At 53.0% G+C, this 16,671-nt stretch overlaps 1 protein-coding gene across 1 annotated transcript; it reads right to left on the bottom strand.

Annotated features, from left to right (window-relative positions):
* Positions 1 to 3,200: 3,200 nt before the first annotated feature.
* On the bottom strand, positions 3,201 to 16,671 carry MYBL2 (MYB proto-oncogene like 2). The gene is made up of 14 exons (XM_027645977.1): positions 16,626 to 16,671; positions 15,961 to 16,054; positions 14,741 to 14,812; positions 14,273 to 14,365; positions 12,380 to 12,600; positions 12,065 to 12,221; positions 11,061 to 11,318; positions 9,453 to 9,842; positions 7,731 to 7,870; positions 7,336 to 7,435; positions 6,598 to 6,711; positions 5,921 to 6,037; positions 5,606 to 5,752; positions 3,201 to 3,497 (listed from the first exon to the last, which is right to left on the bottom strand). The coding sequence occupies exons 1-14, from the start codon at positions 16,643 to 16,645 to the stop codon at positions 3,369 to 3,371; spliced, it is 2,052 nt and encodes a 683-aa protein (XP_027501778.1). The 5' UTR covers positions 16,646 to 16,671; the 3' UTR covers positions 3,201 to 3,368.

Raw genomic sequence — 16,671 nt, 5'->3', positions numbered from 1 at the left:
GACTCCACCATTTCTCTGGACCAGTCCAGACAAGGACTTCTTAAGTTATTGTTTTCAGTGGGAAGGCAGGGACAGAAACAAGCGATCCCAAAACTTCAAACCCATCCCCACAGCGGTCCGGAGCAGCTCGAGGCCAGGCTCCTGCCTTCCCAGGGCCGGGCTCTTCTCTCTGCGGGGCACCCGCCAGCCGAGCACTGCCCTGCCCGGCGGCCCCGAGCGCTTCAGGTCCGGCCCGGGCACCGCCTCGCTCTGCGCAGGCGCCGCTTCCCAGCCCGCCCCGAGCGCCGGGCCCTGCCTCACAGTCGCCGCCTGGCGGACACGGCCGGGAGCGGCACTGCAGCCGCGCGCCCCCCCCCCCCCCCTTGGCGAGACGAGCGGCGCCTTTCGCGAGTACGGGCCTTTCTTCCTTAAAACCTGCCCTTCCCTAGGGAAAGCTGAGCAATTCACAGAGTCGCTGTTTCCACCCCAGCTTCCCAAAGGATTTCTCTCTCCCGGCAGCACAGACAGGGTCCCCGAGGCAGCGCAGACCCTCCCCGCGGGGGGGGCGGGGGGGGTGTGCAATGCCAGGGCACATCCGAACCCGGCCCTGCGGCGGCACGCAGGTGCAAGTTTCTCCGCAGAGGCGAGAAACTTGCCTGTCGCTTCCCCTGCCTGCAGCCCGACGGCCGCGGGAGAGGCAGAAGAGCGGCCGCGCCCCCGCCGCGCCCCCGCCGCTTACCCCCGGGACGATCTCCGTCGGATCTGCCGCCGTGGGTCGCTTCCGGGGGGAAAAAGCGGCGGCGCAGCCCCGACAGCATCTCCAGGGCACGGCAGGACCGAGCGAGAGCGGGAGCGAGAGCGAGAGCGGGAGCGGGAGCAGGAGCGGGAGCGGGGCGAGCGGACGGCGCGGCGTTGGCGCCTAGGGGTCCTCGCGACTGCGCCGCGCGCCGCGGCGCCGAGAGGGGGCTGCCCGCGCCGGTGCCTGCCGCCGCCCGCGAACCTGCCGCCCGCGCCTGGCGCCGCCGAGCGCTCCGCCCTGTCCGCACAGCGGGAAGCGGCGCGGCGAGACGGTGCTGCGGGCGCGGGGCGGGGGTCCGGGTCGCGGTGGAGGTCAGGCAACAGGATAGACGCCTCTCTGAGGCAAGGGGTCCTCTCGCCGCCATCTTGAGTGTGGTCTCGGCTAAGCTGCGGTCCTGGCGGCGCCATCTTGAGTGTGGCCTTGGCGGACTTCCGGGCTGGTGCCGCCATCTTGAGTGTGGTCTCGGCTAAGTTCCGGTCCTGGTGCCGCCATCTTGAGTGTGGCCTCGGCGGACTTCCGGGCAGGGGCAGCCATCTTTAGTGTGGGCATGGCTAAGTTCCGGTCCTGGTGACGCCATCTTTACTGTGGGCTTGGCGGACTTCCGGGCCGGGCCCGCCATCTTTGTGTACGGCCTTGGAGGACTTCCGGTACCGGCGCCGCCATTTTTCTTTCGGGGTGCCCTCGCAGCGCTTCCGGTCCGGGAGGGCGCCATCTTTAGTGGTGCGCCGTCGAAAACAGTCCGGTCGCTCTCTACTTCCGGTGACCGAGTTTACCCAAATTAGCGTCCCTCGCTAATTTCTGCGCTTTCACCCCTAAAAATCTTCATGTTATTCCCCCCCCACACACACCCCGGGAGAGACGGGAGACCGCAAGTCCCGCCGTGCCGCCGGAACTGGCCCTTACCTTGAGCAGGGAGCGCGGCACCGGCACGAGAGCGGCGGCGCAGCCCCGACAGCATCTCCAGGGCACGGCGGGACCGAGCGGGAGCGGAGCGGGGTCCTCGCGGCTGCGCCGCGCGCCGCGGCGCCGGGAGGGGGCTGCCCGTGCCGGTGCCTGCCGCCGCCCACGAACCTGCCGCCCGCGCCCGGCGCCGCCGAGCGCCCCGTCCTGTCCCCACAGCGGGAAGCGGCGCGGCGAGACGGCGCTGCGGGCGCGGGGCGGGGGTCCGGGGCGGGGCGGAGGTCAGGCAACAGGATAGACGCCCCAACCTTGCAAAAATGAAAAATGAGCTGGGTTTCTAAACCTCCCTCGTTTCCCAGGATCCAAGGTTTTCCTAACAAGTTTGTCAGCAACGATTTTTTTGACTCTATTTCGAACATAAGCCACAATCCGAAAGGAAATTTATACAGCTCTGCTCTCGTTTTCCCCCCTGAAAAGGCACTGGGGACAGGGACCCCGGTAAAAAGCACTGGGGTGAACAGACCCTCCACCCACCTTTGCTGTTCAGCCACCCCAGCCAGAGGCCAAGGACAGCCCAAAAACCTCTTCCTGTTCTGGTGTAACTGGTGTGTTGCTCTTCTGTTTCTTCAGCACCTTTTCAATTGCAAAAGGTAATATATTACTACAATGGCCACATTTCATCCTTGGCTACATCCTAAAACAGGACACTGCTACTGTTTCCACACAATAGTTACATGGATGCAGCTTTGGCCTCAAAAAGAAGGGGAACAGAGAAGGCATCACACACTCCTATTGCTCTTTCCCAGCCCCCTGCTCTCTCTAGCCTCCATCCACTCCTGCAGCTCTGCAGAGATCCCAATCACACAGAGCTCAAACACACTGTGACAGCAGCCAAAATTTCTAAACAGCTGATGAAACTACTAAGAGTGGGGAGGAAAACGTTCTTTCTCTTCTATGCTGAGAAGTCAACAGGAATTCAGCAACTTGCCAGGAGAGCAAAGATCCCACACGAAAACCAGCACTTTGCATCTCCCCACTCCAGCACACAGCCTCCCCTGAGCAGAGTCAGAGTCTGAGGGACAGGGGGATGTGAGCACCATTGTTTATTTGAAGAAGGAGTCCTGGGAAGAGGCATCTGCCACTCCCAGTTGGAGCCATGGCAGTAAAAAAAGCACACCCCCCCGGGGAGCAAGGGGCCAGCTCCCAGCACAGTTCACCCCAAAGCACCATGCCCTCCCTCCTCCTTGAGCAAAGGAGAACAACTCCATCCCCTGGGGAAAGCTGGGAGGGAGGCACAAGGCACGCAGAAACCTTCACAAAAGCCATTCCTGAGGAACTAGAGCAGTCAAGAGGAAATCCGGGGATGCTGTGAGGCCAGTGTGCACATGCTGCTCCAAGGTGGACCACAGCTGCCTCCTCCTGTTTTTGCAGAACTCAGGCCTTGCAGGGAGACGTCGTGCTGTCATCTTTCCAATCTTCGTTTGCCGTTCAATAATGATCCCAAAGCTTGCATTCCACACACTAGCCAGCAGTTAGCCCAGTTTGTTACAATATTAATCTACCTGGAAACAGAAGGAAAAGAAAAATCCACTCCCACACACTAAGGTCTGGCAGAGGATATTTTTTCCCGCAGTTCCCCCTCCACTTATTTAAAGTTTTAAAAAATAAAATCAAGAAGCAGAACAATCCTTCATGATAAGATTAAGGTCCTTGATGTGTGACTCTGTTTCAACGTGCCCAAAAACTGTCGAGCTTTCTCCTGCATGAAGAGTTGGTCTTGGGTTCCACCGCAGGCCACTGCTTTCCAAGCCCTGGTCATCTGCAGAGGGAAAAGAAAGGATGTGTGCAAGAGAGTTAAGGGAGAGGACAAACATCTTGTCAACATCGTGTTCAAAAAGATTGCAAAAATAAACAGACCTATCAACCATCTGCTACCACCTAAGGGAAATCAAACTTCAGCACCCATCTTGCAACCAGGAGGAACTTGCACACCACCAGTTACTCATCACAGGGTCAGGCAGTAATTTCTAAGGGTAAGGTTCAGCAGTTTTCCAGGTGAGTGCTCCATTTCAGGACAACTCACATACCTTTTCAGGGCTTTTCCTTACTTGCCTCAAGACAAAAACCCCAAAGCACAAGCCCTGAAGCGATTCCAGCGATGGAAGAAATTCAAGTATAGCTTTGGGGTTTATTCCCAACCAGTACAATTTCTACAGGAGCTGCTCAACCCCAGGTCTAGCTGATCGAAGACGATTCTTAACAGCTATTAGATGTCTTCAGTTTCGGCAGGGTCCCACAGAACACAGGAATAACCAAAAATAAGGTGTACTTCAGTCTCTGCATGCAGAAAGAGCACCCACAAGGTGTTTCTGCAGTTCAGGAAAGCCCCTGTGAATCTCCTGATAAACGCAGCCAGGAAACACTCAATGCCCTAAACTGGAAATACCTGTTTACATGCACTGCAGAGAACCAGAGCTTGAGTGTTTGCTCAATAGTAAGAATGTTCCACACAGCCCCAGCATGGCTTTGGGCTGATGGAAGTTTAGCCCACAGCTGGATGAGCTCCCTTCATAAGTAACTGACTGCAAGCACCACCAGCCCAGGACAATAAATCCCCAGAGCCCAGGAGCAGCTCAGACAGCTCTGCTGTCTCTGGGCAATGGGATTTCACTGCACATCTGTACTCTGTTACCACACAAACGGCTCCACTGCCACCTTAAGTCACTCCCAAAGCTTTATTTATATGGATCTATTAGCTCTTGGAACAACTTGACCCTGCCGAGGACAGGAGGAGAAATGGAAGTCTTTAAGAAGGGTTTATTTTGGGAAGGAGAAGGAATTATTCTGGCTGAGCAGTATTAATCTTTCAGAAGAAAGAGCTTCCACAAGACAGCTCTAATGCAGGGACAGGTGCAACCCCCCTCACTGCAGTGCTTCCTGAAGACTGAGCTATGCTGTGCAGTAAGGACAACATAGCAGCTGGGCTCTTCTGGGGTGGAAACCACCCCCACAGCAGCCCCCAGCTGCAGTTTCAGCCCTCCACTAAGGACAGCAGGTATTTCCATCCTCATTCAAGCTACTAGAGAGCTCCAATTACTTGGTCCAAGCAAACACCTGCAAAATCATGATCCAAATCCCCTTCTCTAAGCCACACTTCTCAGCAAAGCAGGGATATCCCTCTACTAATGCACCCTGCCTGCAAGTGGTGAAGATTTTAGAGATCTGTTATGTCCCAGAGGGCATTTTTAGGCTGCTGTGACTCCAGCACAACCTGGATCCAACTGTGCAGAGCTGAGGAAAACGGTTGCTGTAACAGCACCAACCTCAGCACAAGCTACAAGGTGCCACACTGTCAGATGGAGCTCCATACTGCAATGGGTTCAAGATAATGTAGGGTGAAGTCAGCCTAAGATGGCTAAGGCACACAGCCTTCCCCACCACCCAGAAACACCCTAAAAATCAGAGGGGTGAGAAATACCTTTGTGCTTAAGCTTTATATAGCACTTCAGAGTTGCATACCCTGAGAAACAAAAAAGATGAGCTTACTGCTGTCCACCCAAGGAGTGCTCACTGGGAAAGTTTACTTCAGAGCCAGATCAATCATCCAAATTCCCTGACGGATTGGGGTAGGGTGCAAATTCCCATGAGGAAATCCAGGGCCAAACATGCTAAGCGGGTCACAGCTCTGATCAACCACAGGGCTTTGAGCCCCAGCAGGAAAGTAGGTTTGCAAAGAGACAGAAGGAGGCTGTAGTTTGACAGTACTGGTTGTTATCTCCCAAGCTTGGTGCAGGGACAGCCCTGAACGTGTAGTGGTGCCTATGCAGTAGTTCAGAGCTTCATCCCTCACTTCTCCTCCCATGGAGGGACAAGGGCTGCACTGGCAGCTGAACTCTTGGCTGAGAGAGCAGAGGTTGCAGGGCTTACTGGTGCTGGTGGCCTGAAATGGCTTGGCATTTTCCTGTAGGACATTTTCTCTGGCTGCACTTGCATGAAAGCTCTGTTGAGCAAATGACTGTCGTTCTTCCTGCTCGAGGAGGAAAGGTTCAGGGACCTTGACAGGAAATTCACAGGCTGAAAAGAGAAAAAAAAAAAAAAAGGAAAACTATAAGGAAAGAAGAAATACAGACTTTCATCCACATTCACATGGACAGTTCAAAGGCAGCTGCAGGCTGCTTTGCACAGGGTTTTTTTTCAGAGCAGAGATAGCTCTGTCCCTGCTCTGAATGCAGAACTCCTCACCTGGGCTCTTTTGAAACACACAGTCTTGGGGAGGGCAGGCAGATTTTGTGTCATATCTTCATCCACAATATCCAAGGCTAGAGACTTCCGGACCTTCCTGATGGGACTCCTGCGCAACTGGAGGACATAGAAAAAACAGTGTCAGCATGAATCCACCCAGAAGACTGCCATCCTTAGGGCCCAGGGTACACACCAAGCCCAGGTCATCCTGGGTCTGCATGGCCCCAGCATCTCAGAAAGAAGGATTGCTGCAGCCTTCCCCACCACAGGGCACAGCAGCTTCCAGTGCTCTCTTCCTGGCACCTGCAGCCACCAGTTTAGAAGACAAAGACCCTTTCAGTAGGAAGGTCACCAAGAAACTGAACCAATAGACTCTTCGTACCAGCCCACAGCCTTCTGGGAGCCCAGTGTGCCCCAGAAGCTCCAAGCATGCCACGGGTCTCTCCAGTAGGATAGCAACACAGCATCTCCTAGCAAGCCCTGAATTCAGCATAACCAGGACATGGCGGGCAGTATTTTCAGCAGGCCTTAACCTCAAGTGCCTCTTGCTGATTCAAAGACAGTGGTCACGGGGTCAAAAAGATTTTGACATCAACAGTATGAGTAAAACCAACCAAAACACCCCCTAACAGCAGAGGGCAGCTCAGCAGCAGGTACTGGATACAAAATCAGCTCACCCCCTGTTTCCTTTTCTGTTTCTCAGGCTTCACCTCATCCTCTATGATGAGTTCGATGCCAGCTTCACTTCGGAGTACCTCTTTCAAGTCTTCTTCCAGGTGAGGAGTCTGGGGCTGGTGTGAAAAAGGCAGAGAGAGCACAAGGCAGTCAAAGTCTGTATTCTGGGCAGGCTCATGAGTATTTCTCTCAAGGGATAATGGGGTCAGGAGAGACCACAGTGGGAGGACAAAGACAAAGATGACTTCCAATTTACTTCCCAGCTGGAAAAGATATGACAAGTTTTCTGCTAGCCTAACAGATTTCCAGGATCTCTAGGCATGAGAGACTCTTATCATCTGAACCCCAAGTGTGGCATCAGCAGACCAGTATGCACACAAGGCCTGGGATACTGGAAACTGCCATCCCCACAACACCCACATTCAGAGATGCAGTTCCTCAGAGAAGCCTAGGCAGAGCATTTCCTTGCTTTTCCTCGAGGTCATCATAGCCAAGCACTGCAGCCTGATTCAAGGGCAGGTTTTGGCATTTTTAGTTGGTTTCCAGAGGAACTAACAGTCCTGTGGCTACTTACAATAAAATTATCATCATGACAAGGTCCCCTCCCATCTAAGCCTGGCACTACCAAACTGCACTTTGTTCTGGTACAGATAAGAGTTGGTTCACGGCTCTGCTGCAACCTGCCCCATGCCCCATCGTGCTTCTGCCACCTGCAAGCCACAGCCCTGCCCAATGATTACCAGAGGTCTAATTGGTCCATATTTCTCCAGGGCATTTTTGAAAGGCGTGGGAGTATGAGGCGTGTTGTCCACCACGTACGTCTGATCTGGTGTGACAAACCTGAAAGCAGAGAGGGGGAAAGAGAAGGGATCAGACCTGCTGTAACCCACAGAAGGCAACAATCCACCCAGCAGCTGGGCACAACACTTGGCTGTGGCCCCAGTCAGCCTGGGCACTTGCTCCCTGCAGCTCAGAGTGGAGCTGTTTTGGAAGGGAACCACTAATTTAAGGAAATCCCCAGCCTGCCTTGCCCCTCTCTTAGTAGTGTCGAGTACTGAGAGGTGTGTTTGAATTGAACCAGTCTCCCGTGTGGAAAAGGACTCTGCGCAGGGAAGAGGAGGAAGAAAGGACTTACGCTAAGTTCTTCTGGGGCAGAGGGGTCTTGTCCCTGTGCAGTGGGGTGGTGACAATCACTTTCTGGCTGCACACAGGTGTGGAGGTCAGGGATGGGTTCTCCAGTTCTAGTGTATCCTGTTTGGTCCAAAAGTTTAAGAACTGAACAGCACAGGAAAGAAAAAGTGAACACAGTCAGTCTCAAGCATCCCAGCATCACATCACAAGGCACTACTTTTTCCTCAATAGGGAGAGAAAATCTGAAGTAGGGACAACACTCCCATTCTGAGCAGCTGTCCCAGCGTAAACCAGGATGACTTACGGACTCATACAGTTCTGTACATGGACACACATGTGAAAGTTGCCAGAAGGTGCCCCACACCTATAGAGGTTATTTACTTCCCGTAAGGGATGAGCTGATGCAACTAAAACTACCAGCTACAGTGTGGGAGAGAAGTCTCTCCTTGCACCAGTAATCCCAGCTCACCAAAAGTCTATTCCAACCTCAGGTTAGCAAACACGAGGGAAGACCATGTAACACAAAGTGTACAAGTTAACAAGTTTTGCATTGAGCTGCTTTCAGCCTAAACTGCAAGAAGACTACACACTCTCTCATCTCTGCTAAGATTTTACTTCTCAACAGCTAATAAGTGACAGCTTTACTCAAAAAAGGAATGAGGTTTGTGCCCAAGAATCTATCAGGACAGAAGAGCTGTGTTCATGACATTCACTGATGGCTGAAGCTCAGCCCAAGAGGCAGGACATGCCCATTGCCTTCTCAAATTCACTCCAGACCTTCCTGTCATTTACACTGAGAGAAGTTAAACATTTCAGATCCTGATGTGATTTCCCAGTCCTTGTTAGCCTTGCATTCAAGGCCAACCTGAACCTGCATGTTGGACTGTCCTGTGGTGCTCTCTCATGTGCATCCAGGGCTGCAGGAATAAAGGCCTGGAGGGCACAGGTAGACAAAGAATCTGAACAAAGTTGCTGTGGGAACTGTGCTGGAAAACACAGCAGACTTTATTCTGTTTTATAAGCAGAACTCCACCACTTTCAGATATGAGAGACTACTGGGTTTGACCATCACAGTGCCCTAAGGTGATGTATGTTGGAGACTACGTGTGCACAAGCATGTGGACACTGTAAGAGTCACGACACAGGTCAAAAGACCCCAAGGCCCTTTTGCAACAAAGACAAGCCCAGGAGCATTTTCCCAAGTACAGAAACGCCGAGGTCTGTGCAAGGTGTTTGCTGCCCAGCCTGCCTGAGTGACTGAACTGCAAACAAACGGGGAAAGCAAATTTTCACTGTTGCCACTCTGCTACCCACAGCTGGGGCAGCAATGCCCTGGGGACAGAAGCAGTGTGCTCTACAGCATGAGCATGCATGTAGATCCATCCACACAGTGGTGCTTCTCCACAGTGCCCTGCCTCTCACAGTGTAGCTGGGCTTTTCTGAGGCTGCAAGCACTCCCAGAGGCAAATGTGGTCTGCTGCTCCCAAAGGAAGGGCAGCACTGAAGACAAGCAGTGCCAGAACCCAGTTCTGTGGCTTGTTTTAGCAAAGGGATACACCCTGCACACTGGTACTGTCTCATTCAAGGCAGGAGAGACATTCAAAGCTGGCAGAGCTGATGAAAATACATGACATTAGGGCAAGAAGACAGAGCATGAACACGCTTATTAGCTCAGGCCCAAGCCCAGGCAGAGGAGCACAGACTGGGCCCTGCTGTTTCCCCATACCTGAGATGGAGAGAAGGGCAGTGTCTTTACAGGGGTGCCCTTGGGGGTCATGCTGTTGCAGGAGTCAAGGAAGGACAGACTGGTGCTGGTGACGTTCTCCGTGACAGGGGAGAGGGAGATCTTCCTCTTCTTCTGCCTCATCAGCACTGAGGGTGGAGTGCCAAAGCTCCCCTCAGCATGAGGGGAGATGGGGATGAGCTCTCCCTTGCTGCTCCTGCTCAGGTCGGAGATGGTGTGGCCATCCAGGCGGTACTCGGTCATGCTGGGCAGGGACGGCGCGGCCTCACTCAGCGTTGGCCTCATGGGACTGTTGTTGCTGCTGCTGCCACCGGCAGAAGGTTCCTCAGGCAGGTCAAACTGAGTCAGGTCACACCACCCACCGTCTGGGTCCTGCACACAAGGGAAACCATCAGTGGCAGCCCAGGAGCAAAGCTGAGCAGCCGACGGGTGAAGACGCAAATTTGAACTAGGAGGTGAAGTAAGTGTGTGATGGCACCAAGCTTTGGAAGGAGCCTGGCTAGGAGAGCTCCAGCCCTCCTCCCCTCTGCTGTAGGCACAGCTGGAAGCCAGACCAGGGCACTGACCCAGCTGAAAGCTGCTGTTTGTGCACAGGCAGGTTTTTCTGTTTCTGCAAGATTGGTTTCCCAGCTCGGTTCACAGCACAGCCGCACAAACAGCTGCACCCCTCCAGAGAGGGAACAAAAAAAGCAGCTGGGGAGAGGTCTGGAGACAGGGGCTGAATGAAGTGACTGTCACCCAACAGCAAACCACAGTCTTGGGCACATCGATAGAGCTGGACACAGGGCTCTGCACTGCTGAAAGCAGAACCAAACCAGTTCAGAGATGAGCTGCTTCACAGCTCCATCCCACCAACACCCAGTACCATACAAGGACCCACATACGGCCTGCTAAGCCTCGGGCACAGACTGTCTTCCTATACACAGGCAAAGTGGATCCTTCATGGATAATCAGCTCATAAGCTCCTCAGGCAGGCTGGGGCCTGCAGAGGCACTTTCCTCTGGTGGCAGCAAAGTGCCCTGTTGATTCTAGCCAGCCTCCCACCCTGGTGTGCCTCTGTCACCCAGCAGACATCAGCAGTGCTTGACTGTCCCAAAATTACTAGTTTCAGTGAAGCTACCTCCACTGAAAACAAACAGTGACCATATGCCAGCATGAAAGGGTCTGTCCTCCATAGTACAAATGGGCTTGGCTTGTTCCCAGTCAGTCCTGTCCCATCCCATCCCATGACAGGAGGAAAGAAAAGCCAATAAGCATGAGCTGAACCATTATGAAAATGAGTACTGGGGACACTCTGGCCAATAAAGAAGGATTTGAAATCAGATTTGCCAGAACCTACAGCCTCCCACACCGTCAGAGCCCACGTACAAGGACACCCACCTAGGGAAATCTGCAAGCCCACAGTAATACCAGCAGAGCTGGAAAGGACTAATCCAGCCCTGAAAGAGAGATGGTAGGAATCTGCAAGGCAATGACAGACCCAGCCCTCCTCAGGTCACCCATGGTGATGAGCAAGGGGACTTGGTAAGTTCATTCAAGGATGAAGGATAAAATCAGTCTCCCTTGGGGAAGCAAGGGACTGTTACTTACAGATTCAATCATGTCCAGAGCTTCATTGAAGGCTGGCACACAACTTGGGTACAAATAGTTGGCAGCTTCAACAACCCATTTGTAGGGTGATTCGACGAACGAAGTGGTTGCCTCTTCTGGAGTTCCCTCCATGTTCTGCTCTGCCAGTTCTGCCACTGGCAGCTCCGAGGGCAACTCCTGTACACCCGTCACCTCCTCATCACTGACATCTTCTTCTTTTATCTCAGAGATATCCACTGGCCAGTTCGGCAGGACATTCTTCACACATACAAGCAAAGAAAGTCCAGATATTAGTAGAAAACAAAGGAACAACGTCAAGTCTTGGGTACAAAGAGCAAGAGTCCCTGTACACATTCAGGTTTCCTACCTGCCATTCAGTTTCACATCCCCATTCTCCCTCACTGCTCTGTCCCATACACTACCTGAGCAGGAGTCCATGCAACATAACAAGCGCAGGACTATTTAATTGAAGATTTCTCTTAACAGTATCCCAGGAGAAAACTGAACATAGGCTGAACAGGTAGCACAAGTTCTGCATTTCCTATTTTCCAAGAGCCTGCCTTCTAAAACCACATGCTTTCTTCATGAACGCAATCATTTGGTGTCCTTCCCTGCTTCCTTTTTTAGAGGAAAGAAACACAGTATCTCTTCACCGTGCTCCCACACACACACTGCCTAGAGCAGCCTCCCTTTTCCTACCAGCAACAGCACAACAAAGCCAAAAGAACCTTCAGTGTCCAAGACAGACCTGATGCTCAGACTGGCAAGATAACAGCTTTAGCATATGACACACTTGGGCTCCCATCACACCTCTAGCTCCCGGAGGGAGAGATCTCCCAAGAGTCAGTCTCTTGGAAAAGGCTGGAGAAGGCAGTCAGTCTATGCAGACACCAGGCTACGGCAAAGGTAGCGTGAGGCAGCAGAAGGGTGGATGAACAGCTCCAAAACACATTAGCAGAGCAGGGGACTGACCCACTTGCCTGCTGCAAGTGCTGGTGCAGTACCTGGCTCTCAGTTGTCGTTTGACTTTGTCTCTCCTTGTTATCCACCTCCACAAGCAAGTACAGTGACTTGGACTCCTTAGTTTCATTGAGAAAGCCTCCCGTGTCCACCTTCCGCTTGATGGTGGAGTTCCAGTGATTCTTCACAGCATTGTCGGTCCTGCAGAAAAAGCAGAAGAAAACAAATCACCATTTACAGTAGCTCTAAAGCACAGCTAACAGTTCCAACACACTCCCCAGCCCACTCATGGGAGCCTAACACATGGATCTCCATGGGCCACCCAGCAGGGAAGGCAGCAGTGAGCAAAGAGGTCCTACCTCCCAGGCAGCAGCTTGGCAATCTCCGCCCAGCGATTCCCCAGGACCTTGTGGGCCTCAAAAATTATACGATCCTCCTCCTCTGTCCAGGACGACTTCTTCACCTCAGGGTTCAGGTGGTTATGCCAGCGTTCCCGGCACTGCTTCCCTAACCGCCCTTTCAGGTGCTTGGCTATCAGGGTCCACTGTTTGGTGCCATATTTTTTAACCAGTTCAATTACCTTTGAAGAGAGAGGGAGGGAAATAAAGATATGGAAGAAAGGAGAGGAAGGTCAATACACTCATCTTCAGGCTTTGCTCTTCAGCTCTCTTGGGACTAGTTAAGGGCAGACGAGGGCCCCTTAGGAGGAAAAGCTGGAGGGATCCAGCATGGACAGTCATGTGTACCAACTCTCATGAGAGCAATGATTCTGCCAAATTTCTGTAAGAGGTTGTTTCCATGCAGACACAGGGCACCTGTGAATGCAGATGACCACTTCAAGAAGATGAGGTGGAGACTGGCAGGTGCACCAGGGGCAAAGGGGCCCAGACTGAGAAACATGCCCATTTCTGAGCAAAGGCCGAGTCCCACCTGCTCAAAGGCTCCTCTGCCCTCCCTGCTTCTGAAGACCTGCCTGCATGACAACAGTCCCTATCAGCTCTGCACTGGTCTGCTACTCCCTTTCCCAGTGTGCTACAGCCAGGACATGCCAGGGCTGCAGGTCCATGCTCTGCTAGCACCAGCACACACTCAGGGAGACCTTCAAAGCCTAAACAAGCCACGTTCACTTAAGAACCATCCACTTTGCCTCTTCCCCTTCACCCAGGGCTTTGTCACTTCTGCTTGAGCCTCAATGCAAATGCTTCTGGGCACAGAAACTGTTCTGAGCCCCTACAATGTCCAGGGCACAGTCAGGATGAAACAATCTACTTCCTGCAATGTTCAGCCTACCAAAATCCTAGCTGAAGAGTTTTCAAAGTACATTTCCACCCTGGCCAGCTGTGCTCAGCTGAAAAGTGCAGGTAGAGAGGTGGTGCTCAGTGCTCTTGGCACAGCACAAATGTCCCTCCTGCAGACCCTTGTCTGTCAAGCACAGACAAATGGGCCAAAGATGCCAAAATGAGGCACAGGCCAAGGAGCTGGGGCAAAGCAATGTTCAGGGTTGGGAGGAGAGAGCTGGAGCCCAGCTTGGCCAGGATGGGTAGGCTGGTAGAATCTGGACAATACAATGGGAAGGGGAAATCAGGCAACAACTGCTCTGCTGTAAGGTGGGAGGACATAATGAGAAGCTCCCTTGGGACAAGCTTGACATAAACTAATGGGACCAAAAGAAATGAGGGAGCAAAAGTGTTACAGAGAATCTGCCAGGCTATGATATTTTGTAGCAGAAAACCTTGGCAGAAGTTGGAATTTATTCCAACTTTTCTTAACTACATCAAGACGACGAATCTGAGTTGGCCCCTCTTAGCTCACTCTGCAAATAGAAGAGAAACAGGCTCACAAAAGTCATGATTTACCCAGCCAATCCCAGACATCCACTCCAGCCTGCCTACTGTGGCAGCGGAAATGCCAGTTTTATTTTCTCTTGAATCCAACCTGGCCAGGCCAGGTGGAGACCTGCCAGCACAGAGACGAATTAATTCCATTTTCAGCTCTCTCCCCTGCAGATTACTCTGGCAGTACTGTGTGAAAGGGAGAAGGTGTTTACCTGAAGAGGCCTAGAGCTGCTCCTGCACATCACAACCATGGCTGCCCAGGCTGCTCAGAGCAGGTCAGACAGTGCTGCTCTCACGGGTATCCCTCAGTGAGAAGAATTACACATAGTTTACCACAAGATCTGAGGGTCTAACTCCTCCACCCTTTCTTCAGACAGAGACAGTCCAAACACTCTGGTCCTCTTGGCCCTGACTAACCTTTTGGTCCTCTTCTTTGGTCCAAGGGCCCTTAACCAGGTCTGGATTCAACACTCTCAGCCACCTGTACTGACACTGCTGATCACTGCGGTTCTGGGAAAAGGAAGGAGAATAGCCTTGTGTTAGACTGGAGGCTCCAAAAGCCCAAAAATCTCCAAAGGCAGTAGCAGTCCCCATACACAGAGGCTGTCCCACAGAAAACCTGTAGAAGCACACGGAAAATACATACTAAGACCCTAGACCCAGGGCACTGGGTACAGGGACAGGAACCTCAATTTCTCACCCCAGCTCCAACAGACTCACCCTGGAAAGCCCTCTGTACAATGTCTCCCTGCCCTGAAGCAGCCCCATTTCACAGCCTGGAGCTGCTGTCACAGAACAGTCCCACTGCACAGACACAGAGAACCAGCACAAGGAGAAGAAGCAACATGCAAACTCTGATTCCCAGCTGGGCAAGGGGTCACTTACAGGAAAGTGACTGGCCAGGAATTTCCAGTCATTCTGCCCATAGTGGCTTACTAACATCTTCAGCTGCTCATCCTGCAAAGAACAAAGACACCCACTTTCAGATATACTGAGGGAACAGATGCCAGAGGCACCCCATGGCTGATGGCATCAAGAGAACAAGCTAGATATTTTGAACAGCCAAGAAGGTTTTGTTGGCATTCTGTGTCCAGGGGAGGAAAGTAGCTCAGACCAGCTTTTAACAGCATTCCAGTATACAGAGACAACTGGAACAGACTTTGGTTCTGGGCTCTGTACTAGGACAAGCTAATACACTGAATACAAAACAAGAGCTCAGCTCTGTTCCAGTGCAGTTTGGTTCTAACCCTGTGGCCAAGGGCCTGCTTATCCAGCCCCAGTGCACCCCTGATCAGATAGTCCATCTCCCAGCTCAGCCACTGGTTTTGCCTGGCCAGAAAAGCTGACTGGTTGAAGTGTATCATCACTAGCCTAGTGGTCTTCTGTCTTTTGGTGCTATAGGGCTCTACAGCATCTCTTCCATGATCCCTGCTTACAGCCTGAATGTGTGTACTCATACAGCTCAGAAAAAGCCTGTTGTAGGGGTCCTTGTCTGTGAGCTCTGGATGGGCAAACAGGCATGAAATTATTCCCTGCCCAGCATGAGCCCAGGGCTTTGAAATCTCCACAAAGACCACCTTACTCAGTGTCCAAACCCCAGGGAGACAGGACATCTTGTAGTTTTCATAGAGAACAAAAATGATGGAGGAACTGGGAGGAGGGAAGTGAATATCCCAACTAATTTCACGCTCTTAGCCAGGATGACTAAGCCATGATTCCAACAGTTTCAGTACTCCCTGTTTTTGCTAGAGAAAAAGGAGAACACTTCGGTTGCACAATTCAGCTTGTTGGAGGCCTCATCCATCCTCTGGAATCCCTCTTTGCTCACATGAGTGCTGCAGGCAGCGGATGCCTGGCTGAGGACTCATGTGCTTAAGCTAAAGAGGTTGGAGCTCTTGCTCTTCAGGCTGCACTTTAAACTCCCCTGAACTCTGAGCCTCATTCAGACCTCAGATCAGAATAAAAGACACATGGTCTTCTCCAGTAGCAAGACAGTAGGAGGTGGGGTCATAGCCAGCAGGTGAGGACTAGGGGGGAGTCACCAAAGCCCAGGGTGCCAGGCCAGATGCCCACCCCAAAACACCTCTCTCTGGGCTCTCACTCACCTCTTCTTGGGTCCACTTGACTTTGCACCTGCCATCCCGCTGCTCTGGCACATCCAATTCGGTATCCTGGTAACGCAGCTCATCTTGGTCCTCACTAGAAATAAAAAAATGAAGATTATAACTTCCAGCTCTGACGAAAACGCAGGAGAGGGAGCAAGCCCCACCATGCAGAGCAGAACTCCAGATCTGTCCCTTCCAGCACTGAGCCCCAACATCCACCCAGACACCCCAGGTTTAAAGGAGACCCTCAGCTTTGGGCTCTGGCGGCTGCTAGTAACTTTCATGCTGCCCAGAGCAGGGTAAGGAGCGTTTCTCTTCATTTCTGCTCCCTCTGTCCCTCGGGGAGGACTCTGCATGGGGAGGGGGGCTGGCACCATTCCCCCATTCCAGTTCCCCACCTCCGGGATCGCTGGAACGAAGGAAGTGGGCAGCGCCGGCCGGGCGGTGCGGGGGAGCAGCCCAGGGGCTCCGAGAGAGCAAACCCAGGCCCAGGTGGAGCCCCTGGGACCGTTCAGCGGGGGGATCCCGGAGCCGCCGCCCTGCGCGCATCCCGCACCCCGCTGTCCGGCCTGAGAGCGGGAACGGGGCAGCCAGCAGGAGCCTGTGGAATGTTCCGCGGAGCCGGCACGAGGAGTCCAGGCACGGCGGGGGCCGCGCTCACTCACCCGCGGGTGCGGCGGGCCATGGCGGGGCCGGGCCGAGGTCGGGAGC

The sequence above is a fragment of the Corapipo altera genome, unplaced genomic scaffold, assembly GCF_003945725.1.
Source record: "Corapipo altera isolate COAL_440 unplaced genomic scaffold, ASM394572v1 64, whole genome shotgun sequence".
Classification (NCBI taxonomy): Eukaryota; Metazoa; Chordata; class Aves; order Passeriformes; family Pipridae; genus Corapipo; species Corapipo altera.
The sequence above is the reverse complement of the archived record's forward strand: the minus strand, read 5'-3'. Positions and strand labels throughout refer to the sequence as shown.

Excerpts from the sequence above, each read along its gene's own strand:
- MYBL2 (XM_027645977.1), bottom strand. The coding sequence starts at position 16,645 with ATGGCCCGCCGCACCCGCGG. Across the intron at positions 14,366-14,740 it reads TCCTGGCCAGTCACTTTCCT|AACCGCAGTGATCAGCAGTG; the intron begins GTAAGTGACCCC and ends TCCTTTTCCCAG. Across the intron at positions 6,038-6,597 it reads AACAGAAAAGGAAACAGGGG|TTGCGCAGGAGTCCCATCAG; the intron begins GTGAGCTGATTT and ends TATGTCCTCCAG.